The sequence below is a fragment of the Clytia hemisphaerica genome, unplaced genomic scaffold (assembly GCF_902728285.1).
Source record: "Clytia hemisphaerica strain Z4C2 unplaced genomic scaffold, Clytia hemisphaerica genome assembly, whole genome shotgun sequence".
NCBI classification, from domain to species: Eukaryota; Metazoa; Cnidaria; class Hydrozoa; order Leptothecata; family Clytiidae; genus Clytia; species Clytia hemisphaerica.
The window spans coordinates 3,764,259-3,791,652 of record NW_027103286.1 but is presented as its reverse complement, the minus strand read 5'-3'; the positions used below and the strand labels follow the sequence as shown (position 1 = coordinate 3,791,652).

Here is a 27,394-nt window from a genome sequence, read left to right as displayed (position 1 = left end):
AATAAATTTCCTCAATAAAAAAGTCAATATCAGTCCATACAATAAAATAACATAATTTGCATCCAGTTATAGCCATTTGTGATTGAATTTGTGTGTAGTATGCATGAGAATGTTTTAAAGAAATATGATTGGTTGATTCATTGTAATCAAGAAATAAAGAATTTTCTGCACAATCAGCAACAAGTTTTCCTTTGAACGAATGTGGGCATTTGATTTCAATAACCGCTGTTATATTGTGACATTTGCAACTAAATATAGCATCTGGTGAGGCTGCAATATAAGGAAAGGTGGTAAGGGAGAATAAACCACACTCTTGTAAGGAAAATTTTATGTGGTGGGAGACTTGATTTGCGTAGAACTGTTTCAGTGCAATTTTCTCTTTAGTACGTCCCCAGTTAATTGCTTCATTGGACGATAGGGTATCAGCTGGACGGTTTATTATTTTATGAACCAGATGTGTTGTTTTGGGTCTGACTACGGAATGTGACCTAACAATGGTATTTACTTTGGTGAAAATGGTGTGATGGTCAGAAGCAGTCAAGCGTCCTTTTCTGGATTCAAGCCATAAATCATTTGTTGATTGTCCCCGAGTTTTCTCTTCAAGAAGATTAGAGCTTTCTGTGTTTGATATCGAAAGGATATTGTTATCAAATTTTGCAATTTTCTCTTGAGGCGATAAATGCGAAAAGTTTTGAACAATTTTTTCGGCTTCTTTGGAGATTAGGATAGCGTTGGTTTTCGAAGGGACATCAACAGGGATACACTTAAAAACCACCGATTGAGGGCTAACAATATGCAGTTCTCGTAAAAGAGTAGAAACAGAGTCGTCAGTAATGGCTTGTAAAGCTGGTTGAGCAGGGTGAAATTTTTGCAGTTCTTTTGCACGTAAACCTTCTCTGTTAATGTCAATGTTATTCTTTTTGTCATCTGAGCGAATCTTTTTCCGAATTACAATATCTTTTACTTGTTTTGGAACAATGTCTCTCTTTGTTCTTTTGTTCCAGTCACATGGAACATCAGTACAAGCTGGATCAAGGTAGCCTTTTTGATTTGCATACTCCATTTTATACAAAACAGCAATGACATGATTACACGAGCGGCTACTACCAGCCATACAGCTACACCAGCAAGTCAAAATCAAAACAGGATCTTTTTGAATAGCTAACCACAAATGTTTTGTATCACTGACCGTCAATGAAGCTTGTACTTTAGAATACATGAAAACTTTGTTTTTTGATGATGAAGGCTCGTACATGTAGATCGGATGGACAAACCCACTATCAAAGTAAGAAAAAGCTTTTTGGTCTTTGTATCTACCAACATAGTCAATATCGAAATCCCGCACTTTCAAAATATAATTGAAGATATTTCCCAAATCTAATTTGGGCCATTTTAAAAAATCATCTGAATGTTTCTCTGTCTCGATCGAAAGAGGGTCACAGATCTTGAACTCTTTCAGTCTTTTATCATATTCAGCTGCCAAAGCCTTCTTTTGATCTTCTAGTGTTCCAATTATTGGTAATTTATTTTCGTAGGCATAGAAAGCCCTGGCAACAAGAATTACCTTTTTACCAGTGACTTCCATACCTCGAATTGAGAGATAATCAGTCAAATTATTGAGACCAAGGTCCATAAAATCTTCATATACTTTCATTGACATTGTAATAATTTGTTATATTTCTACAGCTGAAATGAAAGAGAAAATTATCACAACACAACTCTGAGTTTCAAACACACTCACTGTTTTTCTTGACCAAAAAGAAAACCTATATATCCTTTATAAAAATCAAATCAAATCAAAGATATCAGACAGAGAAGATATGTATTATTATGTTTTCATCTGTGAATTAACTTTCACTTTCGGTTGTTCAAGATGCAAGTGGTGATTCTGTTTTGTTTACATTTTTTGTTGTCGCGAAGGAATCCTCTTTTGAACTTTGCCCCAACCCACTGAAATTTTCTCGATCCCGCCATAATTTTGCTCCGCTTACAAAATGGCGTCGTGAACCCCGAAAAGGCGTATTAAGACACCATTTGTATTTGGGGGTTAATATTTCAGAAATAACGTACCGCCCGTAACTAACGCCCAATTTAACGTAACACCCAAATTCGCCCTCACCTCAAAGAGCGGGAAATTTGTAAATGGTAGGTCGAGCTGTATAAGCGAAAGTCACATGTTGGTATTTCACTACATAATGTCACCAGTCACTCAGTCCCCTGTTTGTTGTGTGCATCCCTTCGTGCTTCTTTCTTTAACACAAAGGTTAACTGCTAAATGGTTGGTAAGCTTTTTATTTTAAGAGCCACTGGCTGTAGGTAACTAGAGAACAGTTTTCTTTTTCTATTTTCTGTTTGTCGCTGCGCAGGCAGGAGGCGCTGACGCACATGTGAGCCGTGACACAACTGAATGAAATGCAAATGGGCAGTTCCAGAAAAACACCATTACCCTCCGACAGGGTTTTTTGGATTTTTTTTTCACTTGAAAATCCTGAGAAATTAAGTATCAATATTTGAGGCATTAAGAAAATCGCTATTTCCAGACGGTGTCAAGCGAACAACTTCGAACAAAAATCGCAATCGAACCAATCGAACGTAATCGAACACGATCGAATAATTGCGATTCGATTGTCGAACGTAATCAAATCTCAATCGAACGGACGATTCCTGGGTAATATTCGATTGTGTTCGATTGCGTTTGAGTAGGGTTAGATTGGTTCGATTGATAGTTGAACTATGTTTGATTGTCATTTGCATTTGAATAATCTTCGATTTCGTCCGATTAGGATTATGTTTGATGAGTTTGATTAAATTAAATTGGATCACTCCGTTAGGGATTTTTAGCGGGCGGCCGAGTGCTTAAGTACCGTACCAAAGCGAATAAAATCTAATATAATTGAATCAATCGAACATAATCGAATACAATCGAACGTAATCGAAGCAATCGAACAGCAAATCCTGGGTAATATTCGATTGCGATTCGATTGCGTTCGACAATCGAATTGCAATTATTCGATTGCGTTCAATTGCGTTCAATTGATTCGGCGTTCGATTCGTTCAATTGACACCGTCTGGCTATTTTTGATGCATTTTTGCCGTAATCGCTTTCGTTTTTATAAGGTCTTAGCAACAGGTATAGCAACCCCAGAAGATTTTTAAAATTTTAATTTTTTTTTCAAAACCTATCCTATCTTGTAGAGCTTTGAAAAAGATAGAAAATGAGGGGTCATAGGCCTCCAGAGGATAAGTGGTTGTAAAAATATTCAAATTTTAGTGTCAAAAATTTGACTAAAAATGTCAAAAAAAAGATTAGGAAAATAGCTTGGAAAAATTCTAAAAATGTGTCAAAAAAGAAAAAAAAGAAATTTTCCAGTCATGCTTCTTCAATTTTGCATATCTCTTTTTCTAGTGTAGCTAAAGACCTGAAATTTGGAGGGGGAATTCTTTGATGGTGTTAGAATATTATTATATAAAAATATTTGTCAAATATTTAGTACCTTAAGGGAAGAAATTTTCGCGAGAAGAAATTTTCGCGGAAGAAATTTTCGCGGAATTTAATTTCGCGAATTTGGGTGTAATTCGCAAAATTAAATTCCGCGAAACACACCAAAATTGTTAAATCGCGAAATTAAATTCCGCGAGATTCGATTTTTTTTCTTCTCCTTTTATTTTGTTGTTTTTGACCAGGTATTACCAAAAAATATGGACATAATTGATTTTTAAGCATTATAACGTGTATTTCTTATCAAATATAAACAAATATAAATAACTCCGTGATGGTTAAAAGTTAATTTAAGTTGATAACTAATCGCGAAATTAAATTCCGTGAAACTTTTGAAATCGGCTCATTCGCGAAATTAAATTCCGCGAAATTTGCCATTTTGAAACTCTGATTCGCGAAATTAAATTCCGCGAAAATTTCTTCTCGCGAAAATTTCTTCCCTTAAGGTATATTTATCAAAATAATGAAAGATATATCTTTTTTTGAAAAAAGAAGACATTGCATTATTTTATTTTTGTTTTTGAAGAAAAGTAGCTTTGGAAAAGGTTGAAAGGAGTCAAAAAAGGTGGTAGGACCTCTTTTCAAGGGGCCTCTGGAAATGGAGGAACAAAAACTTATGAGTAAAGAGTAAGCTTTTCTGAAAGGAGAAACCCCAACAGTTAGCCACACTAGCGTCCCGCCAAAATGCGTATCAAAGATTAATGCTGCGAAAGCGCTATATCGTTTACTTGACTCTCAAGCAAAAAAATGCACCGCAAAACTTCTAAAGGGATCTGAAGGGATTCATGAAAAAATAACCCGGCGCTTTTTAATGAAATTAACATTTTCAAAAACTTTGAGAAATTGCCTAAAATTTGAGCCATAGATGAACAAATTTGAGCCAAGCCAACCTTGAAAACTAATTTGAAGATCAACTTACCAAGAAAAAGATCTACGGGGGAGGCGGAACCCACCTAGATCCGCGCACTGCCGGATAGGCTATCTCCCAGAAATTTTGCCGGACCTCAAACAATGACCCATTTACATGTGCGTAATTAATTTTACTTTAGCGACTAGCGTATAAACAAGGCCTTAAAAATCGAAGCGCTGTCTCGGGAATTGAATGACAAATTTTGGTTGGTTGATTTTGGCTGCTGCACGTTTTATTTTGTTTCCAACTTTCAAGTTTTAATTAATATTGTCTTGCTGATTCAGGTAACTCTCATCCTTGTTGTTTAAATGTATCCTGTAGATGACTGATGTTGTTTTTTCTGAAAGCTAGATTTCCTAGTGTGACTAACTGCCCAAATGAAAAGAAAATCTATTTCGGCAGAAATAAAAACTTTTGTTTGGGACATTCCCATGCAAAAGAAGCAAAAAAGTGAAAAAAACTATATACATGAAAATGAAAGAACTAAAATTAGTGAATGTGATTTTTGAATTCCTCACCCTTTTTCTGATAAACATACAAAGTTTCAGCCTTCAAATACATTTTCCTCCTTTTCCAGAAACATTTAATCGATAGTTGCAATTTTTTTTTCTCCCATCGGCAAACAATTTTCAAAATGTTGCAAAACGCTTGGCCACAGTGTGTTATATACCGCTGGAAAGCTAAGATCACGGGCTTTCATTTAGTAAAAACAGGAACGCTTTAGCATACATAGAAAGAAAGTTGGGGTTCAAAGTTCACGAAAAAATGAAACATTTAGTTTGACGTCAACGAAAATTGCATGACTTCTGGAGTCGCTAACAGGTACCCCGGGCATAGTTACGGGGCATTGAGAAAAAATTCTAACATAGAATTTCAAAAAGATTCACATTATCATTTTCTGCATTACAAAATACACCTGTTCTATTCTATGTGGTGCAGGCTTCTCCATAAAGACGAAAGACATGTATCTATTTTTCGGATCCGGTATGCGGCAATAGTGTCAGGACCTGCAGGGTTGGGTATGGGTGTGGTTTGGGTGTGGTTAGGAATTGGCTAGGAATTGGGTTATTATCAGTCAGGGTTAGGGTTGGAGCTCGAAACAAGCACTCTTTTGTGATTTTCTCTTAATACAGTCTGGTCTGCAGTTTGTACAATATAAATAGCCGTCAGAAGCGTTGCCCAGGCATGAATCCGTGGTGCAGTGGATAAGGCAATGAGTTTCAAAACATCGGAACTTTGCATTTAGTGGGTTCGAATCCCACCGGTGGCGATCTGGCGGTAAGTCAATAATTGGTTGGTGAACAATAGGCTATCATTAAATATTAGAAAATCTTGCTTTCTTCTCTTCAAAGGTAAAAAGCAAGTGGAAAATTTCAATGTTCTGATATCAGGTAACCAAGTTCAACGAGTAAGTTCAACCAGATATCTTGGAATAATTATTGATGAAAAACTAGATTGGCAAGCTCATATCCATCATGCATCATGTAGCTAACAAGGTAAAACAAGGCTCTGGTCTTGTACGTAAATTAAGTTATTTAATTTCTCCTCATTGTTTATCTTCTCTTTATCATGCCTTTAATGTCATTTACAATATTGTATTACATCTTGGGGCTCACCTAGCACCAAGGGCCTAGGTAAGTTAAATTCTCTGATAAACAGTATATCATACAAGATGGAAAAAATCTACTATAAAAATAATATGAAACCACTAAATGTATTCAAAATCAATTCCCTCTATAAAGTAGAATGCAATAAACTCATCTATAAATTCATCCATAAAATATCACCTAAAAGTCTAAACATGTTATTCAGTAAACCAATACATAATCTTGGCATGTGTCAACCTGCATCCAATTCACTGAAAACTTTAGTTTTTGCTGACTCTCCTTCTCCCATTCGTTTCAGATGGCCCTCATTGTTGGAACCATATTTGCCTTGATTTATCCACCAGTAGCTTTTCGATTTTCACCAAGAAACTTAATCAAGACTGTTCGTCACTTAATAAAGTCTTATTTCTTCTCCACACACCCAATTCAATTTTTTAATTAAATCTGTTGTTGTTGTTGTTGTTGTAATGTTATTGTTGTTTATTCATTATGTAAACCTCCTTTTACTGTACATAGGATTTTCATTTCATGTCCTTCCGAGCTCGAAAGCCCTTAGGGTTATTTTTCGTATAGGAGATTTTTAAAAGTACATAGACCTGAAAAAAGAAATATATATAGATAAAAAAAAGTCATTCAGTAAGTTAGAAAACATAGAAAATAACTCACAAAGAACCAGAAAGTCAGAAAAACTATGAACAAGAGACTGGAAAGTACGAAATAAGTCCAGATCTGTCTTTCGTCTTTGTGAAGAAGCCACAACCGTTCTATGTTGGGGTTTTTTCTTGGTGTTTTGTAGGCTTAATTATCGTCATTTAAAGTAAATAAAACCCCCTGGAAATCTGTAGGTTTTGATAAGCAAAATACTTACATACTATTGTTTACTTTTCAGGTATTCATCCAATCAGAATTCACGCTCAGAAACTTTCAACCAATCAAAATTCAAACGTGGTGTGGGAAATTATCCAATCAGAATCCCGAAGCTAAAGACTTACAGCCAATCAGAATTTGTCAGTTTGTTAGCGAGCTGTATTCATCCAATCAAAATCTAGCCCGGGTCCACTTAAAGCTTTTTTTATAGACTGGATGGCGCGATTAAGTGGCCCGGTAGTATATGTTAATATGCTTTTGCTTAGGCGGACTGTAAAACAGTCCGCCAGATTTTATTTGTTTTTGAAAGGTAAAAACAGTATGAAGCAATGTTTTTATTTGAGAATAAGGGATTGGAAATCTGTTATTGACGTTTGTTTATCATTTTTCATTTTATCTTTCAACTCTAAGTAGTTTTATTGTTATTTGGATTTTTAACATTTTCTCTCAAAATGGCGACCTCGCCAAACGCTCGTAGTCTACTTCACTGGACTCAGTGTCATCAAAAATTATTAAAAGGCAAAGTTCAGCCAGAAGTAGACTCTAGTCTAATCAGAATTGCGTAACACAAAAGCGAAAGTGAAAGTAAAGGGTGGAAATATACTCTTTTTTCGACGTGATTTGCATATATTAGAACAGAAAGAAACGCCAATTTGTCAAACATTTGTTTAAAACCACCTTATTTTTTGTTGAATATCACCTAAATTTATCAAAAAAATACGCATTTCAACATTAATCTTAAAATCCCTTTTATTGTTAAGTATCCCCTGGGCTCAACGCCGAAAGGAAAATAAGCGGGCGGAACCGCCCTCGTAGTTTAATCCCAGGATTGAAAAAACCTGGAGAAAACATTTTCCGTACATATAATGTAGCTAAGGAATTTTAAAACACTGCATTTGAAACAAGATGGCGGAGAAGTAGTGATTGGAGGTTTTTGTAATTAGACAGCATGACAAATGTTTGTTATATTTTAGCATAACAAAGACAAACTCAGGAGGTAAGGTAATAAAGAATATCTTCAAACTTGACTTCACTGAAATTTGAAAAAGGTTTCGGAAAATCCAGTATTTTTCCACATCATTTTAGTCATATCGAAAAATCCATAAAATTTGCTCTATTTTCTAGCCAAACTATAAAAAATCTTGAATCTCACGAAAATCCTGAAGTTTTTCTTTTTGAAAATGTTAATTTCATTTAAAAGCGTTATTTTTTCATGAATCCCTTTAGAAGTTTTGCAGTGTATTTTTTTGCTTGCAATTCATTTAAACGAAATAGCATTTTCGCAGCATTAATCTTTGATTTCCTGTTTCAGGGGTATATACTAGGTTATTACCAAATTAGGGTCAGGGCTGGAACTAACTGGAAAGTCACACTAAAGTACCAAAGGTTCTCTTAGGGGCACTCCTAACCAGTGACTATTGGATTCTGAAGGGATCTTTGTAGGACAGTAGTATTACAGGCGTTGTGGTATAGTGGACATGAACCTTAATTCCTGTACAGGCAACCAAGGTTCGATTCCCACTCACGACAGTTCACAAGTGCAAGTGAACAAACCTTCGTCCCGGTCAACCCATGCCATGTTAGGGGAATTGGGTAGTCAGTTCAAAGTGCGGACGGGATGCTTACTCAAAAGCATCTATAGTTGCGAGAATGGGCTCCAGAGCCTCCTGTAACTCAACCACAATAGAATAGGAGCACTGGTAGGGTTGGGAGCTTTATATATTATAAAGTTTTTTTTCATTTCTTTCCTATCCATCATTCCATGTTACAGGGGATATTTGGATTCTTTTTCTTGCCATAACCAATTTCTTTTTGTCTTGAGTAGTTCTTTAGTACAAAGTATATGGTTCTCATATTTTCACTTTGTATATCATAGCTTGCCAATTTCTACCACACATCTTACAGTGGCTCTTGTAACCATCCCCCCTGGAAATGAAAATAAATAAAAAATTTAATGAATAACTTTTCAAACAACCTCCAGTCTCTAGTTTCTATAAATTTTGGGAATGTAGCTCAAAATATAGCTACTTTAATAAACGTTTTGTTGGCGTAATTGAATTGAAAAAGGATTAAAATCTGATCTGGAAAGTAAAGAAGTCTATCAGGAATGAATCCTAAAATAACGACGGTTTTTTGGGATTGAACTGCAATAAACGATATCGGCTTTCCGAATTCTCCCCAAATGATTACCCATAACGCATTGCACAAAAAAGTTCACGGGCGATATCGACTTTCCGTAAATCTTTTGCGCAATGCATCATGGATAATCATTCAAGAAAATTCGGAAAGCCGATATCGTCTATTAGTATATAAGCGATATTTTTTTGGGATTGAACCGCATCAATTAGTATATAAGATATATTTTTTGGGACTGAACTGCAGTTAGTTTAAAAGACATATTTAGGGTCTGAATTGCAATTATTATAAAGTGAATTACATTTAATCTTTTGTCTTTAAAGAAGGATTGGCCGCTTGAAGTTGAAAAAAACAACAACAACTTGGAATTGTGGGGCGGATCTAACACGCTAATTATAAGGAGTTTAAGGATATTTCGGATTCGAATTTCAATCCTGAACAATTTGGGACTGGACTGCATTTAGTTTAACAGAGATATGTCCTTTTCAATGTTTCATAGCTTTTGTTACTAAAAGAATGATTGGCGACGCTTGAATTTGAAAAACAGTGGAATTATGGAGCTCATTTTAAATAATGCACACTAATGATAGTACTTCAGATATAATAACGATAGAGGAAAAAACCTTGTACTTTGATTTTTTAAGAGCGCTGCAGTCTTATATTGAGATTTTATAACAATACGGCGTTCTTAATATACCTGTCCTTTTAATTATAACGGCCCCAAATCGTAATCCAGTCCTTTCAGACTATAGCCCATAGATTTCGACAAATTCATGGTAAAAAAACCGAAACTTTCGATTGTGACCTCATGCATGTGTAACGCTTTTGGAAATGTTTTTCTGACAATTGCATTGTAAGCAATTGGATAGTCTTTTGGCCTTCATTTAGACTTCATCCGCAAGTTTAGAATACTTCTTTACCAATGCTATAATTATACTTAGTTTGGTTTGGTTAGTTTGAGGTTTTGACTCTAAGAATGGGTGTTTTACAGGTTTTTAAAGTATTATTCTTTTCTGATTATTTACAGCTAAAATAAAAGTAGAACTAAAAATGGAAAATGGAAAAGAATGTGGAGATTGTTCCTTCGATTTTTCATCTCAAGACCTTCAATCTTTGCCTGATGAGTTGCTCACAAAGGAATTGGAAGAAAAGATAAAAGAACTATGTTTGGACTACAATGATTTTGATGAACTCCCAGAAGAGACAAACCGATTTATCAATTTGGTAAAATTCAGTATTAGTGGTAATAATTTATCAACTCTGCCAGGCATACAGCAACTTGTGTGTTTGAAAGAACTCAATTTAGATGAAAACTCGTTGATCTCTTTGCCAGACACATTAGGTGAACTTCAAGCACTGGAGAAACTATCAATGATTGGTAATAGATTGAAAACATTACCAGAAAGTTTGGGAAAATTGAAGTCCTTAAGAGAACTATATATTGATGAAAATGATTTGGCTGTGATCAATTTTAGTTTTCAGAACCTTGAACACCTGGAGATATTTGAAGCTACGAATAATAAACTGGAAGTTCTGTCAGAAGACATTGGATGTGCCAAAAAGCTGAGAATCTTGAATTTAAATCATAACCAACTTTTGACCCTCCCTGAAAGTATTTCTGATTTGGAAGCTGTAGAGATTCTCGATTTGTCTAATAACTTGTTAAAAGAATTACCAGAAAGATTTGCTTCGTCTAAACGGCTTGTCAAGTTCATGGCTGAAAATAACACTTTTAAATATTTCCCTTTCTGGTTTTGTGATTTACCCAAAATTGAAGAAATGTATCTGTCAGATAACTCAGTTACTCTTGAACCTTTTGATGACGAATTTTGCTCTAATGCTCCGAATCTGAGAATCTTAGAAGCTGGTGCTAATTATATGAGCTCTATATCAGAAAAATTTGGATTATTATCGAAATTGGAGCAAGTACATTTCGGGAGCACTATACCGGAATTGGAGAGAAGCCATTTTCAAAATGGGAATTGGATGGTAAAACTACCAGATTCTTTTTGTGAACTGAAACATTTAAATAAAGCAAATATCAATGAAAATCAGCTGAATTGTTTACCAGAGCGTTTTGGTGAATTAGAATCATTAACTTGGTTAGATCTTGGTCAAAATATGATACGCCATCTACCGAGTACATTTTGTGAATTGAGAAATCTGGAGTTTTTACAACTGTCGAAAAACCAATTGGAGGAATTGCCCGAGGAGATTGGAAATTTTCAGAAATTAATCGAACTGAGGCTTGATAATAATGTGTTGAAAGCTGTTCCTGATTCATTAGGTACCATCAAAGGTTTACAGGCTTTGGATTTGTTTAGCAATGAACTTGAAGCATTACCAGAGGTGATTTTCCAACTGAAGAAATTGACCAGATTGGATTTGGATCGCAACAATTTCAACATGTCTTTAGCTGATGTTCCAAAAATCACACCAGGTAATCTATCGACGGTTCTCTTTTGGTTCAGGCTTCTTAGGGAAATAATTTTCGCGGAACTAATTCTGTCGGGAACTTACCCTTTGCGTAGAAAGATGAAATAGTTTGGGCAAGAAGTTGGCGTTCACCGCGAAGTTCTAAAAAAAATAAAATATGAACCAATACAATATGAGCTTGGTTATTGGACTTTTGTCCCCACCGATCTCTTTCCACGGAGCTTTCTTTTTACTTGTAATAAAGTTCTGTTTTGAAAGATGAAAAAATGCCACTTTCTCTGTTATTGCTTATAGCTATGCTATAATTCTGGATGTTTTAGGTATTAACTATCCAGAACGTGATCCGAAACTAAAGAACAACTGGCGTGGACGTACCAGACAAGTACAGATGGACAACACTGAAGTCATCGAGTATAAAGATGAAGGGGAAGAAGACACTATTGTAGAAGAAGAATGGAATTACCAAGCATTGCGCACCGCCATGCATCGTGGGATGTCGTTCTGGAGATCACATACTAATCGTAAGGAGACAATATATTTTTTCTTGATTCGTCTTTCTTATAACTGGAGCATTACTGATTCAGTGTATAGACCCTTTGTCGAGTGTTTTGTAGAAGTACTCCTTGAGTGTTTATTTGATAGCATATTCTCTCCGGCCCTGTTTACTCAGCACCATATCAGGTACAATATGGTGATAGGGTGGGTTATGGTATTCATGATATGCACCACTGCAATGTCTTCTGACATTACGTCACGGAACCAATTGCTCATTGGTTGGAAGTGACGTAAAAGCAGTCAATACGTCATTTTCAACCAATCAGCTATTGGGTGGAACGGAAGACATTGCAATGGTGCATATCATGAATTATAAGTGTCTGCTATGACACTATGATTACCTACGTACATTATTTTCCAGCTAACGAAAGAAGAAGACCTACCGGATCAAAAGCAAACAGCGTCACCATAACCGAAGAAAGCGAGCCTCGTTTCGATGACGACAGTGAAAACTTGATAATCACCCCTAGCAACGAACAAATAATAATTACTAAACAAAATGGTAGCTTTTCGACCGCGTTTGACCCCAACGAAGAAGACTGGGACGAGGAAATTAAAATTAACACTGAATATAAATCGATCTTATTGACTTGTGATGAACGTCAAATATCTAACAAGGAGACTCCACTGACTGATTTTCAAAAATTTGTGAACCAGTATCCACCAGCTAAACAATGCTTCAGTTCAACAGGTTTTTACGAATCGTTTGTTCATGTGAAGAAGAATCGAGAGAACGTTAAAACGTCGTTTAATTCGGGTGATACGAATGTGTTTATTGTTGAAGGGCAATTTGATGATGCTGACTAGCTCTTAATCATAAGAGTTAATAAAATTTGCGATTTTTTGAGTTTTAATCTTTCTTAAGTGGCAATTTTTCGTTCTTTAGGATTAAATCAGTCTATAGTTTCCCCTTTACTCTCCAAAGGGCTTATGATGCGTACTCCTCGGCGGGTGCGACGCCGGGTGACGGTTAGTTTTTTTACTATTTCGCCTGTGCAACGCGCTCTGTAAGAATGAAGAAGCCTCTTCTTGTAATAAAAACATGGTCTGAGTTCTAAATCAAAATACATAATGCCTTTGTCTTCTAGTGGTTTATTTCACTGCAATATTTTGGCTTTTGTTTTGAATTTGCCCAATACTTATATTTTTAACTGTTTTAAGTTAATGTCCTACGTATAAATCCCAGCAAAAGGAAGACAGCTTATTGCGCTCTAGAATTTCATTGCTTTCCAATTTTAAAGAGTTGCAAAAAGCTGATAGATATAGAAATTGTTTTTATTTTACATATTTTATCATTTTGATCATTTTGAGTTTTAATGAAGATGAAGTTTTACCATAGTTTCAAAAAAAATTCAACGAATCGTCTATTCCCTTTTTCTTAAAGTAACATTTTGCCCATTCTCTTACATGATTGTTTGCACACCAGTTTTGATGATGGTGATCGACTGTCTCGTCTCTGTATATTCTGGAAAAAGACCTTTGCTTATCATTTCTATTTTTTCTACTCCTCCTGTACTTTGGCTGAAAAGTGTGCCGTAGCTAGATATGAAATCATATCTAGGTCAAGTGACATTCAAGTAGAATATCAACGCTTAAAAAATCAGAAGCTTCGCAGATTTTCAAAAACAATAGCAACAAAGATTTGTGGCGATTTCACCTTTTCGCTTAAAGCTTTCTATCACTTTTGTCTTTATAGAAATTTAGGTAACCCGCGAGGCCTTAAAAGTATATATCAGAAAAATAGCGCTAGGTGGAAAATTTGGAGCACAAAGTCAGCAAAGTAAATACCCTATACACCGAAGACCTCCCCGAAGACAAGCTAAAAGTTCCCTTAAACAATCAAAAGAGCCAAAATCTCAAAAAAGGCCTAACCAAACATATCGAACTTTTTTTTTAAATAAGCACAGTGCCATATCGTTTTGCATAAGATTCCCATACCCTCCCCCCTAGTCTGAATCGCAGACCTCTACAAAACCCCAGGTAGTATAAAAGGAGCACGAATCTGTTAGTGGATGCCAGCAGCCTACTCCCCCGCCGCCGCACTAAGATTCCACTGGCACTGCCACTTTTCTCTATCGGAAAAAAAAAACAACAGGGTAGTTAAGCTCTGATTTGAAAGTTAGGCGATAGTTTTGTAACCAAACACAGGGTACCCTACGCTAATACCGTATCCCGTCAATCAGTCTATCTCGTCCCCATGACGATTTGCTTGTCATAGGATTCGAAACGACCATCAAAATTATAAAAAAGTGAGAATCAGGCCCTCGCTCTGGGAGCGAGGTTGCCCGCCCTCAGTCTTTGCTTTGTCCGCCCCGGTCTTAGCTTCATTTTTCCGAGCTTGCCTCTTGAATTGTTCGCTTTTTAGTGACTTTATGTACATGTGTAGACGAGTTAAGAGAAGCATAAAGATAGAGATGGATGAAAGGGTTCCATAATATCTGAAAGAGAAGAGTAAAGGCGGGTGGATTTTTATCAAGTTTGATTTGACAAATCCTCAAAGGGCTAAAAGATATAAATCCTAACCTCAATGTTGTGAGAGTCTCGTTTGCCCATACTTTGTTATTCGGGTTTGAAAGTTCCCGCTTGTCGTCATCGAGACAAAAATATGTAAAATGTGCAAAATTCAGCACTCGCACACAGCTGGCTGATGAAAATCAATTGAAACCAAAACTATAGTTTTGAATTGCACCATCAAAGGTAAGCTTTCTGTTCGTTTGTGTCATTCAATTTCATCAGAATCTTTGATATGTGAAGCAGTATTTATAAACGTTTTGAAGCTAAATTCTTAGTGGTGAGTTCTAAAAAAGGCTTGACACTTGTTTGCACCCCAGCTGGCTGGTTTACTCTTAGGTTCCAAATAAACGGGGGGGTTCGAATAAACGGGGGGGTTGGAAAATTTTCTAGATTTTAATAAACGGGGGGGACCTAATTGCCGGGGGGGTTGGAAATTGTACTTCTGAAACCCAAAAATAAGGTAAAAATAGGCTAAAATCAGGCTATTTAGAGCAAAATAAGGGGCCTTCTCTTTGACAGCTGAAAATATTCTTAGAGATTAATAAACGGGGGGGGTCCTAATAAGGTCCGGGGGGGTTGGAAAATTTTCGAAAAATTAACAAGCGGGGGGGCCCGTTTATTTGGAACCTAAGAGTAATAAAGAATACAAATTACTAGCTTCTTTGGCGGAGGATCGAACGCTCCAAAGGTTTTCATTCGTTTTTAATACTGGATTTCCAAAAATATTGTTATGCTAGGTTTTAACTGTTTTTAACTAACATTACAAGTCATTACAACCAGGGGATGTCAATCGAAAAATTTGATTTAATACCGAATCAAAAACAATCGAACTTAATCGAAGCCAATCGAATAATTGATTTTCGATTAGCCGAATTGATTGAACGCCAATCGATTTTCACATCTTTTTTTTGATTGGATTCGATTACCGTTCGATTGGTGTTTGATTGACGTTCAATTAGTTTCGATTAGCTTCGATTGCATATACTTTTCGAATTTAGCCCCGCAAAATTTAAACTTTTTAAAGTAAAATCTAAGTTGATCGAACGTTAATTGAAATACGTCAAACTCAATCAAAACCAATCGAATTTCACATGTTTTTAGGTTTCGATTAGAATTTGATTGGCGTTCGATCGATCGATTGACATCCCCTGGTTACAACAAACAACACAGGTGACATCATTAGGCGATGGGAATTTGATGTTCTGTTTACCGTCGCGTTTCAAAAAATATTTGATGCGGCAAAATTTCATTATTCATTATTCATTATTCCTACCTGGTCCTGGTGCTTCCAATCTCCAACGAAGTTGAATTCCACCGTAAAATCGAGCTGCTTTCACTTTCGGAATCAAAATGACATGCGCGAAAATTCAAACGCGTTTGAGATGCGTCTAAAACGCAAATTTCTAAAACGCCCTTGATGCCGCCCACTGCTTAAAAAAATGCCTGCCCCATTCGCGGACGTGATTGGAACCATGTTTTTTACTTGAGGCGCACATTTTGTTAGTGAAGATGTTATTTTTGATTCACTTTGAGTGTTTTGGATAGCTTGGCACAGGAAACAGAAGAAAATAATGAGTTTTTTTAAGAAGTAATTCATGAACTTTTTTGAGCGGCGGCTCAAGAGCATGCGGGCGGTCGACGGTAAACATAACATCAAATTCCCATCGCCTTAGGGGCAACATCCATATTCAAAGTCGCCACGCGTAATGTCTAACAGGAAAAGACACCGTTAGTGGGTAGGTATATCAAAATATTGAGAGTTAGTTGTGGCATTGATGACCAAAATGAAATTCCACTAAAAATTCCAAGAAAAAATTAAAGACCGCTTATCGTAGCGCTCACTTCTATCTTCGCTTTTTCCTTTAGTATGCTATCCAAAATCCTTTCCCTGAGCAATTTAGGGGTGGTTTCAGAGTATAACATTCTTGCCTTGGGAGTTTTAAAAGCAAAGGCCATTTAAAAATTGTGATGAAATTCTGCCGTTGTAAACCTCCGAAAATGGCAACCTTTGTAGCGGGCCGTTTGTTTTGATTTTAGCGGGAATGAAAGCTTTGGTAAAATTTTGGTCAAATCATGAAGACCGTTAAGGAGGTGGGTGGTTATGTTTTGAAAGTAACGGTCATTTCCCATTACACGTGGCGACTTTGAATATGGACGTCGTCGCCTCTCAACTAACGTGGGACTATCTGACAAAATATGGGATGGCAATTTGGCCACAATTTCACCAAACCTCCAAAGTTATTTGGTTTAAGTTAATGAACATGGCGTATTAAAAAATACACAATTTCTCTTTCGCACCGAAAGGCTTTTAAATCTTTGACACCCGAATGTCTGGAAAGAAGAAGACCAAATTAGTGGTAAAATGATGGACATTTGACGTCACTCGCGCGGCAAGTTACACACTCGTTATTTGTTAATCCCATCTGGCGATAGGCGATTAGGCGGCAGCGTTCTCCAATTCTCCAATTGATGTCCAATCATTTTGAATGAAAACAAAAAAGTTAAATAGGGCCCATATGATCAGTGCAAGTTATCGTGACATGTTGTGACAGAAAGTATGATTGATAAACTTGGTGGAGTTATCAAAACAAATTTGTTGTCAAAGAGATTTAAAACAGTAAGTGAAAATACAGGCCAGATATCAACAGTCCCATGTTTCTACCAGATCGTCCCAAGTTAGAGCAATTGACGGTAGCTAAGTTGAAGTTAGTTTGATATTAGTTGATATATATATTAAAGCTAAAAACAACTGAAAAACATCAACATTGAAAATTCATTTGTCATGGACTTTGTTGCAGCGATGTCACCTCATTTTTGTTTTTAAATGCTGAGATCTTGGACTTGAAAATACTGCTCTGTATTCTAATGTAACAATTTAAAACCAAAATAATTTAATCATCAAGATTTGCTCCAAAATAATTTGACAATATTTCAAATTTTATAATAATTTAAAATCATTAATAAATAAGGTTGTACTATTGAGAGTGATAATATATATCACAATTTGAGTTTTGAATTATTGTTTTCATTATTATTCTTAATTTACAAATAATGAATAGAAACATAAAATAGAAAATAAAAAGACACAAAAACTCAAATTCATGGATGAAATAAAAAATTGAACATAAAATTCTCAGAACCTTGAAAAAACTACCAAAATTTCAAAATTTAGCAAATTTTTCAATCTGTTAAGCAATCAAAACAAAAATGTACTACCAAAATCTATTTTATTTTTATTTCAATTTTTGAGATTTCAGGGTAGGTCGGGCCCATAAAACAACTAATCAAATTGGTCTCGCCATACCTGTCACAAGTTTTTAAGCAAATTTAGTTGAGTTTTGTGTACCATCTTACACTATAAAAGTCAATCTAGACAATGTCTAGGACGCCAAAATTTTGCACTCCTAATAAAATTTTATTGTCAATAAGTTTCAAATTGTTTTAAAAATTCTTCCCTGACATAGATGTACACTTAAAAGAACAGCAGCCACTCTAGGGAAAAAGGGTTAAAGTGAATAAGTGAATAAAGCTTTTAAAATCAGATTCAAATATAGAGTTGATGATGAATCAGGATGAATGAGAAGATGTTTTCTTTAAAATTAATACCAATTGGGTGCCATTCATTGAAAAAAAGGACTACTTCAGTCCTTTTATAATTACGTAGATTTCTGGCTTGATTTCCAATCTCTCCCACAAATAAGGGTGACAGTTAACTTCACTTTTAGTTGGTTTGTACCAATCTTACATGGTGCTTCTCAAGAAATATGCTAATCCATAAGTGTATTCCATATTTTATAATGATTCGTCAGATGAAAATATATTCTAACTACTACATGATTCTTGAAGTTAACTTTGAGAATTCAAAGGGGTTTCAAGTTTCACTTTATGAATTTTACTGTGATTTCTTAATTTAAAAAAATGGTGAAAATAGACTTGTCTCAAACTAATTTGAGATTCTCCATTTCCCCATATTTTGTTGCCTTTTTAGCCTAATAGACTAGAAATACGGTGAAAAATACAAAAATTCTTTGTTTATGTCAATACACAAACAACCACTACAGCGCCAACAAACAATTTAAAGTGAAAAATTTATACGGGATAAAAAATACCAAATGTTCAATTCATAATCCAGATCCAGGTGACAATTTCAAATAATATAATATAAAAGAAAGTCGGAAAATGTTCATTTTGACTTTTCATTACATGAAAAACAACAAAGTGAGTTTTTTTAAATTACAATATTTCGTACTCAAAACTAGTACATCATTCAGGTAAAAGTTCTCTTACAAACTTGTCGATGAGTTTTATGTAAAAATCTTGCTAATTAAAACAATTAAAATTAGAAAATGTTCACTAGAGGATAAAACAATTAATCAATAAAATGTGTTGAATAGTAAACAATAGAAAAATATAAGACACAAGAACATAATTAGTCAAAATCCCATTGGAAAAAAGAAAGGCTAGAACAAAGAGGCCTGAATAGGAGGCAAGACGATAGAAACGACTCAAGAGACAAATCATCATCATCATCATCATAGATTCTAAATTTGAAAATTTGTTTGGATATTACATAGCATTTATTTTTTGAACATAACCTTATTCATTTTTCAGGATTGTTAAACAAACAGAGTAGTCATCCTTGTTTTTAAACTGTTAAAATGAAAATATATTTCAAATTATCCAGGCTAAAGTTAACTAATGAAAATGTAGCGTAATTTAAAAATATTCACATTGATAAATATACATCATAAACTATAAAATCTGTTTTCAGGAAATCAGATTCAGTTTTTAAATAGTTTTGCTACCAGAAATAATCTTAACATCTTGAAATTAAATCTTGAATTTTTCTGTGTAGGCAAAACCTAAGAGGATTATGTATGAAAGTTACCTTCCCCTGGGTCAAACGAAACGAAATTATTGATCATGTAGTTTTCATTTCAGCATAAATGTTATGAGGTATTGAAAGAGTCCAAATCATGTTTTATATTTCAAATATAGATGATTTTCATACATATTTCTTTTAGCCTAACCAACAAAAAGAAGGCAAGAAACGTGATAACAAGAAAATTCAAGAAGAAATTGGAGAAACTGTATTCCTTAAAGAAACTGAACCTAAACTAAAGACTGCAACATAATGAATGAAGAAGAAGTTGATGTCAACCTATTTGCTCCGGATGGAGATGAAGACGACTTTGAAAACGGAGATAGTGGTCATGACCAGATCAACATAAATTCAAAGGTAGGTGGTTTGGTTCACAGATATCTTATATTTAAAACACTAATTATTGGCTACTTCGCCCCTAGATGAAGCAAAATAATCCATCTTGAATGAAGTGGCGCCACAATTTAGCTTGCGTGATCCTTGAAATATTGAAGTTATTACAGTGTCAAAAAAACTGACAGTGAAAACCATGGTTTCTACTGCAGTCTACTTTCAGCAAAGATGGCTTAACCTGTTTTTGCTTGGGAAAGATAGACTAGCTCTATCTAGTGTTTTAGATAAGATATCTGATGGTTTGTTTGTATACATGAACCTTAAAGGTTCCCGCCTCACTGCTTTTATCAGTAGTTCACTGAAATTTTTTTCCAAATTCATACCAAATCCCACAAAATTTTAAGGTTTTGAGACTTTTACACTCGACTTCCTTTTTTTCTAATTCCTCAGTTTATCAGGGACACGACAGTTGATGAATTGAGGCAAAGACCGTACAAAAAACTTGAAAATTCCTGATTCCCTTTAACTTTTATTTCACTTGAAATAAATAATATTATTATGAAATATATAAAATAAAATCCTTTATCCTGCATCAGTAAGGTTCTAGCGATTCCATCATTCCATTCCATCTCACGTGGAGGTGGGATATAAACCGTATCTGTCTTCCTCGCATTCGATTGAGAAAATTGCATATTGACGAATGCGCTTTCAAATGTTTTGCTCAAAATTCGAATGTTTTGTTTTGAAAAGACAGAAAAAATAAAACAAGGGGAAAATACATAAATTGTAGCGATTGAGAATGTTTGTGTCAATAGGATGCAGAAAATCTTTAAGTTATTTTGATTTTTACTTTTCTTCGGCGGATATGGATTGAGCAAGACTAGGCAAGCCTCGCCACCAATACGGTTTTTACTGACCCTGTATATCCTGTATCCCACCTTGAGAAGACCGTGTAACTAAATATTATTAATGTAGTTCTCCAGTGATATTCCATTTATATAACACAACATGTTTGAGTTAACAGTGGTTTTAGGAAGATTTTCAAAAGAAACTCGGCTTAAACTTGGCACACAGGTTCCATGGGTTGTTTTGAATATCTGGCATTTCTTTTTTTTTCATTTTACAGAAATTTTGATTTTGGGGCCCTAGGCCGAGTTTTTTTTATTTGTTTTGTTACAATTGAGCCTAGGAATATCTTTAAGCTACTGAAGTTGAGCCCAGTGCGTTGCCCACGTTCGACTATTTTAAAGAATTATCTTATTTTATCTTAACATTTTAGTTTGCTTTGGTAAGTCCTAATGCATCAGAATACACATGTCTTGTCAAGAAAGTTCAAGATTTGATTGAAGAAGGTCAAGGGGAAACAATCTATGAAATCGGTGTTGATGGTAAAAACCAGCAGTTTACTTTTTAGTACTTTTTTATATCAAATCGAGGGCCTGTCGCTTTTGACAGAATTCGCTTCAATTATTATGGTATTATTTCTTTCGACTTTTTATGGGTTAATAATAGAAAAATCATAATTTTTGGAAAAGAGTATTTATTAAACAACTTGACTTTTAGGCTTTTGTGTTTTTTAGTATGAGGTCTTGTTAACCGGTTACTTTTTCGAAGAGGGCTACACGACTTTTTGCGCAATGCAATTGGTTCTTTTCGCATGACGACGGGCCTACATTGTCCAGAGTTGCCCGTCGTTAGGAAAATTCATTGTGATGTCACTTTTTCAAAGGAAAATGAACAATGGGTTGACATCATTTCTCTCATTTTTTATTTCTGACGTCAGAAATTATAAGAATTTTTGATCTCTTTTCACTTGTTTTTTTCGCTTTATTGCACTATTTTCCCTAGATATATCGCTAAAAATCAATCGAAGCTGAAGGAAATGATTAACAAATACAATAATGACCGGTTTTTTCGGGCTGTACTGAAAATATAGCCCTCGGTCAATGCAACAACCTCCCAAGCTCGGTCGTTACTTGACCTCGGGCAATATTTCTCAGTGCAGCCCTCACTAACCGTTCATTATTGTATTATTACTGTATTATTTCTTTCATAGAAAAAGGAGAGTCTGGCTTGAACGATGAAGATTTCAAGGCTTCGATCGCCACACTACAAAGTATTGCTGAACAACTGAATTGCCAAATCAATATGTTACGCGAAAAAGACATTGAAACACGCAAAACGGCTGAATTTCTAATACGAGGAAATTTGGTGGAAGAAGATTTCTCTGAAGTTAGGTAAATTATGAACTTGAATTTAATTTTTCGTTCGTAAACCTGTAATGGACTTATTTTACTATTTAGCTGTCCCATTAGTGGCTGGGTAGCTCAGTTGGTAGGGCATTCGCCTTACGATCCTAGAATGCACCCCCCTGAGCTTAGGGGGGGGGGGCTAAACCATTTTTGCTTGATTGAGGGCGGAATTTTTCAAAAAGTACTTGGGGCTAGCTTGCTAGGGGAGGGCTGAGTGTTGTGTAATAGAACTGGGGGCAGAGATGATAGGTAACATAAATTTTAAATTATGTTAAGAATCTATGCTGTGGCGAAGGTTTTAACCCTCTTGAAAAGATTTATAGAGAATTTCCATGCAAAATTTCTTTGATATTTTGTATGATGTCTGACAGTCTGAAGTATCCCTGTTCTAAGTAGTATTTTTCATTCAAATATCTTGCTTATATTTTTTTTCACTTCAGAGTTGCAGTTGTAGGAAACGTTGATGCAGGAAAAAGTACACTGTTGGGTGTTTTGACACACGGCTCATTAGACGATGGTAGGGGAACGGCTCGTTTGAAATTGTTCCGGCACAAACACGAAGCGGAAACAGGCCGGACAAGCAGCGTTGGAAATGATATTCTTGGATTCGATTCGAAAGGAGACATTGTAAATAAACCAGATAAGCACAGTAAGGAGACACAATCCTTGCTCAATATAATTATAGTAATAGAATGCATTTTCATAAATCACATCGAAGGCCTGCTAACATTAAGACTATATGTCAATGCAGCGTTTTTAGATACCTTTTCTGATCTTTTATTGTCCATTAATTATAATATTTTTATATTTCCATACTCTCTGATTCAGATGAGTCATAAATTGTAGTCTTTCAGTATGAAATAAATTCTCATGTCAAACAGTGTCAAATAGAGAAAACAAACGGGGAAGAAAACTGGAAATATAATGATTTTTTTCTTTGATTCCACACAGGTGGTGCGTTAGATTGGACACAGATTTGCAAAGAATCTTCCAAAGTGGTCACGTTCATTGATTTGGCTGGTCACGAAAAATACTTGAAGACAACTGTATTTGGTATGACTGGACACGCCCCTGATTTTGCAATGTTGATGGTCGGTTCCAATGCTGGGATTGTTGGTATGACTAAAGGTATTCAAAACAGACATTTTTCTGATACATTAGATAATTCAATTTCTTGAATGTTCCATGAGGATGTTTGCATAATGACGGTTCCGTTCTTTCCCAAACGAAATTGAACAATTCTTTTAGTTTATTCTTGGAATTCATCGATGTTTTAACCAATAGATCGGCTTGTTTTTGTTTTGGAGCAGAGCAGAACCGTTTTGCGCGACATGGTATTTCCCGAAAAATATTGCCATCTAATATCATGGCTCCGAATGGGGTTCTAGGTCCCCCCCGACAAATTTAGGTCCCCCCTAAGTTTTAGGTCCCCCCACTTTTCAGTAAGGTTCAGGTCCCAGTTGAAATCTAAAGGTTCAGGTCCCTACAAAAAGTACTTTCAAGGTTCAGCAGGTCCCATCAAAGAAAAATAATTCGGCAATTCAACAAAGCAAAACATTCGAATCGCTTCGCAAAAATGGAATGTCGTTTACCACCCCCTCTCGCACGCAGATAAAAATAAAACTGTAAAATATTTCACAACAGAACATTAAAACCAAACAAAAAAATATTTCTACGAGTTCTTAATTATTGCAATTAGCCCCCAGAACTTTTGTACAGCCCTTCAGGTCCCCCCACTTTTTTAGCCCCCCCCCCCTGAGTTTAAAAAAAGAGACAGCTCCCACCCACTTTTAGGCCGATTTTAGATTTACACCCCCCCCCCCCAAATAAGTGGGGGGGGGGCGAGCCATGAGCCAAAAGTAATGTTTCATTAAAGAATGATATTCTAACAGGTGATGGAAAATTTAAATTCATCCCATAACAATAACCCACCAATACCAAACATTACTCGTCCCTGTGTTTACCTACAGTTTAAAAATGTGGGATTATGGTGGCGTTGTTGACCTCAAATCGGCGTTGTTTCTGGTCGTTTTGACTTTAATTCTTTTTGGTAAACAATGTCTTTGACACCTTTTTTATAGAGCATTTGGGATTGGCACTGGCACTCAACGTTCCTGTTTTTGTTGCTGTAACAAAAATTGATATGTGTCCTCCTAATGTTCTACAAGAAACCATGAAATTGTTATGTCGTATCCTCAAATCTCCTGGTTGTCGTAAAATCCCTGTCATCGTTTCCAATAAAGATGACGTCATCGTTTCAGCTACTAATTTCTCTTCTGAAAGGTGGGTGGTGTTGTATATCACAAATTCTTCATCTACATTTCTTTTTTATAAAAACCAGTAATTTTTTTATTGAGGCGCGGCTGTTGTTTATTATTTGTTCGTCATTTTGTTCTTAGTCTGTTCTTAGATATTGGGCAAAATTATTTTAGGCTTTATATACAGTCTTTTGCTACCTTGACCCTTAAATTACTTCAAATCCAGAAATTATAGGCTCGACATTGCTCTTAAATTGTTCTAAATTTTTGATGATTATGAAACTCATTGCTCTTATAAAGTTACTCTTATAAAGAAAGGAGTTTACCCTATTGGCTGACTTTGACAGTAATGTAAAAATTACCACTCGCTAAATCGTTTAGATTCTTTAGGGTAGTGGCGTGGATTGCTAAGTTGCAAATACTGATAAAGACTTTAAATCTGACAGAGATTGTTGATCAAGGAAACAGAATAGATATGCTTTGAGTTTTCATAATTGTGTGATATATTTCATAGGCGAAGCGAGATACCCTGCAAAATTTATGAGGGAGTGCAGACGTTTATGACATATTCATTATCTTTTGATAAAACAAAGACAATAATTACAATGTCGTAAAAACCGCTCTCATCCATAAATTTTGCAGAGTATCTCGCTACGCCTATGTATTTGCCACTTTCTTAGGATATGTCCGATCTTTCAAATCTCCAACGTGACCGGAGAAAACTTGGATTTGTTGAAAGGTTTTCTCAACCTGTTGAGCGTACGTGGTCAATACGTTTCGTCCAAACCGCCTCTGTTTCAAATCGATGACACATACTCTGTATCGGTAAGTACACGTTTTTTATAAGATTATCCTAAATTAATGAAGCCTTTGGATGTTCTTATTCTTTTGAGTTTTAAGCTTGAAAATGTTCTTAACATGTTCTTATTAACACTTATTATCTTTTTACCCATTTTCCTAAGAAATCGCGTTTTTAGAGTCCACAAAGCCTTTAATTGTTCTTAACTTGTTCTTAATATTTTGGCCAGCGAAGTCTTATGTTCTTATATAGTTTGTTCTTATGAAAAAACGTGTATCCAAGCATCAAAATAACTTAGACATTACTAATCACTGCTCAAAGTTTAACGCTAGATGGTATTTGGTATTCCGATACTCGGTCCGAAAGTCAATATCTAACTTCTTACTGCTTGCAAAAACTGTTTCTCTTTAAACAATACATCTGGTACATACATCATCGTCTACAAATATTTTGGCCGGTTATACAAATGACTGTATAGTATAGACCATATATTCTTTTGTCAGTATAGTGGTCTTAAGAATCCTTCAAAAAATCTCTTCTTTCTTCTCGCCACAGGGTGTAGGTACGGTCGTCTCAGGGACCACCATGCAAGGCGTCATCCGTTTAAACGACATCTTGCTATTGGGCCCGGACAGCACGGGAGCTTTTCAACCTGTACCGATCAAAAGTATACATCGAAAACGTTTACCGGTCAAAGAAGTTCGAGCAGGGCAAACAGCTTCGTTTTCAATGAAAAAGGTATTTTTTATTCTGAACACGTATCCAGAATTCTTGAATCGGTCTACGTTTTGAGAGTTATATATTAAGTTTTATCGAACCATGCTTTGAGTCCTTATAGTTGAGCATCTTACGCGAAGATATTTTTGTAACACACTAGTAGGTATATAGCATTGCACCGAGTAGTTCGAAATTATTACATTTTCTGATCAAATTGCCCCCGTACTCTGACGTCCACTTGAATTTCAGTTCATTTTGTAACTTTACCTAACTTGCTGTTTTGAAATAGCTTGTAAAGAATGACACTTTTTACTGTTTTTGTTTTTCATCATTTTCAGATCAAACGACAAGACATTCGAAAAGGAATGGTACTAGCGGGCCAAGATCTTGAACCACGTGCCACGTGGGAATTCGATGCGGACGTGTTAGTACTACATCATCCAACCACCATCAGTGCGAAATATCAAGCTATGGGTACGAGACATTCATTACTTTATCCACTTCAGATAATCCATTTATGGATACTCATTTACTATACTTGAGCAACATGATTTTTTAGCTCAGAAGTTTGAAGTAGAATTCGGATAGAAACCAAAAAATAGTTCAAAATGTATAATGTATAAGGATAAAAGCTAAGGTTTTTGATTCATAGAGATGGGGTAACGTTCACTTCTAGTATATACATCTTTCCTGTTTCTCGAATTTTATTCTCCTCCTTTTGATACAGTTCATTGTGGAAGCTTACGCCAGACAGCGACCATCGTCCGAATGGATAAGGAACATCTGCGGACAGGTGACAAAGCCTCATGCCGTTTCCGGTTCATGAAATCTGCGGAGTACATAACTATCGGAACAAAGATGATATTCAGAGAAGGGCGGACCAAAGCGGTAGGCACTATAACAAAATTACACGAGGAAGTTGCAGGGCGTAGCACCCATAATACACGCCAAAATAAACAATTCAAAGCTCTCATGCACCAGCGTGGAAAGGGCGGTAATCGTAAAACTCCGGCGCAGAATAAGCCGCCACAAGCAGCCGCAGCTGCAGCTACGGCGTCTGCGAAATAGCTGTTCTGATTTTATTTTACACTCTTGCTCCTTTTTAGTATCTTTTTAAAATATTTTATATTATATTTGCTAAGCTTTTATATTTTTTTTTTTGTGAAGAGTAGATTATTTTTTAGGTATTTTCTTGCTCATAGTCATAAGTGTGGCTTGTAGGTGTTTTATTTACTTACTAGGTGTTGATTTTTGATATTCATGACTTGATATGTCATCTTAAAACTCACTTAAAGGCATTGAAAATCGAATTTTTAACAAGTGATCTAGGTACGGTTTTTTAGGTCGTTCCTAAAAATATAGCTCTGGGGTCACATTTGCCGGATCTAGAACTTTCTATGATTGTTTATCTGTATTGTTCGAAGGTCAGTACCTTTTATTCAGAGCTAATTACAACTAAAAGTTAACCCCTACACAAAAAGGTTGAATATGAAAATTTGTTTTTGATTATCTTGTGTTTTATTATGTAGATATTTTATATCATAATAACTTGTGGTATTTTTAATTAAGGTATTTTTGTGATTTTTGTTGTTTTATGAAACAAAAAGACTACTAAAAACTGAAACTACA

At 35.5% G+C, this 27,394-nt stretch overlaps 2 protein-coding genes across 2 annotated transcripts; both read left to right on the top strand.

The window, feature by feature from the left end:
• Positions 1-10,050: 10,050 nt before the first annotated feature.
• Positions 10,051-13,352, top strand: LOC136807912 (leucine-rich repeat protein SHOC-2-like). The gene is made up of 3 exons (XM_067064535.1): positions 10,051-11,459; positions 11,776-11,976; positions 12,372-13,352. The coding sequence occupies exons 1-3, from the start codon at positions 10,070-10,072 to the stop codon at positions 12,815-12,817; spliced, it is 2,037 nt and encodes a 678-aa protein (XP_066920636.1). The 5' UTR covers positions 10,051-10,069; the 3' UTR covers positions 12,818-13,352.
• A 1,265-nt stretch (positions 13,353-14,617) lies between these two features.
• Positions 14,618-27,394, top strand: LOC136807902 (GTP-binding protein 1-like). The gene is made up of 11 exons (XM_067064524.1): positions 14,618-14,707; positions 19,549-19,763; positions 21,019-21,127; positions 21,796-21,976; positions 22,432-22,640; positions 22,943-23,119; positions 24,073-24,274; positions 24,930-25,074; positions 25,604-25,786; positions 26,104-26,239; positions 26,493-27,394. Exons 2-11 carry the CDS (start codon positions 19,659-19,661, stop codon positions 26,831-26,833), a joined length of 1,788 nt encoding a protein of 595 aa, XP_066920625.1. The 5' UTR covers positions 14,618-14,707; positions 19,549-19,658; the 3' UTR covers positions 26,834-27,394.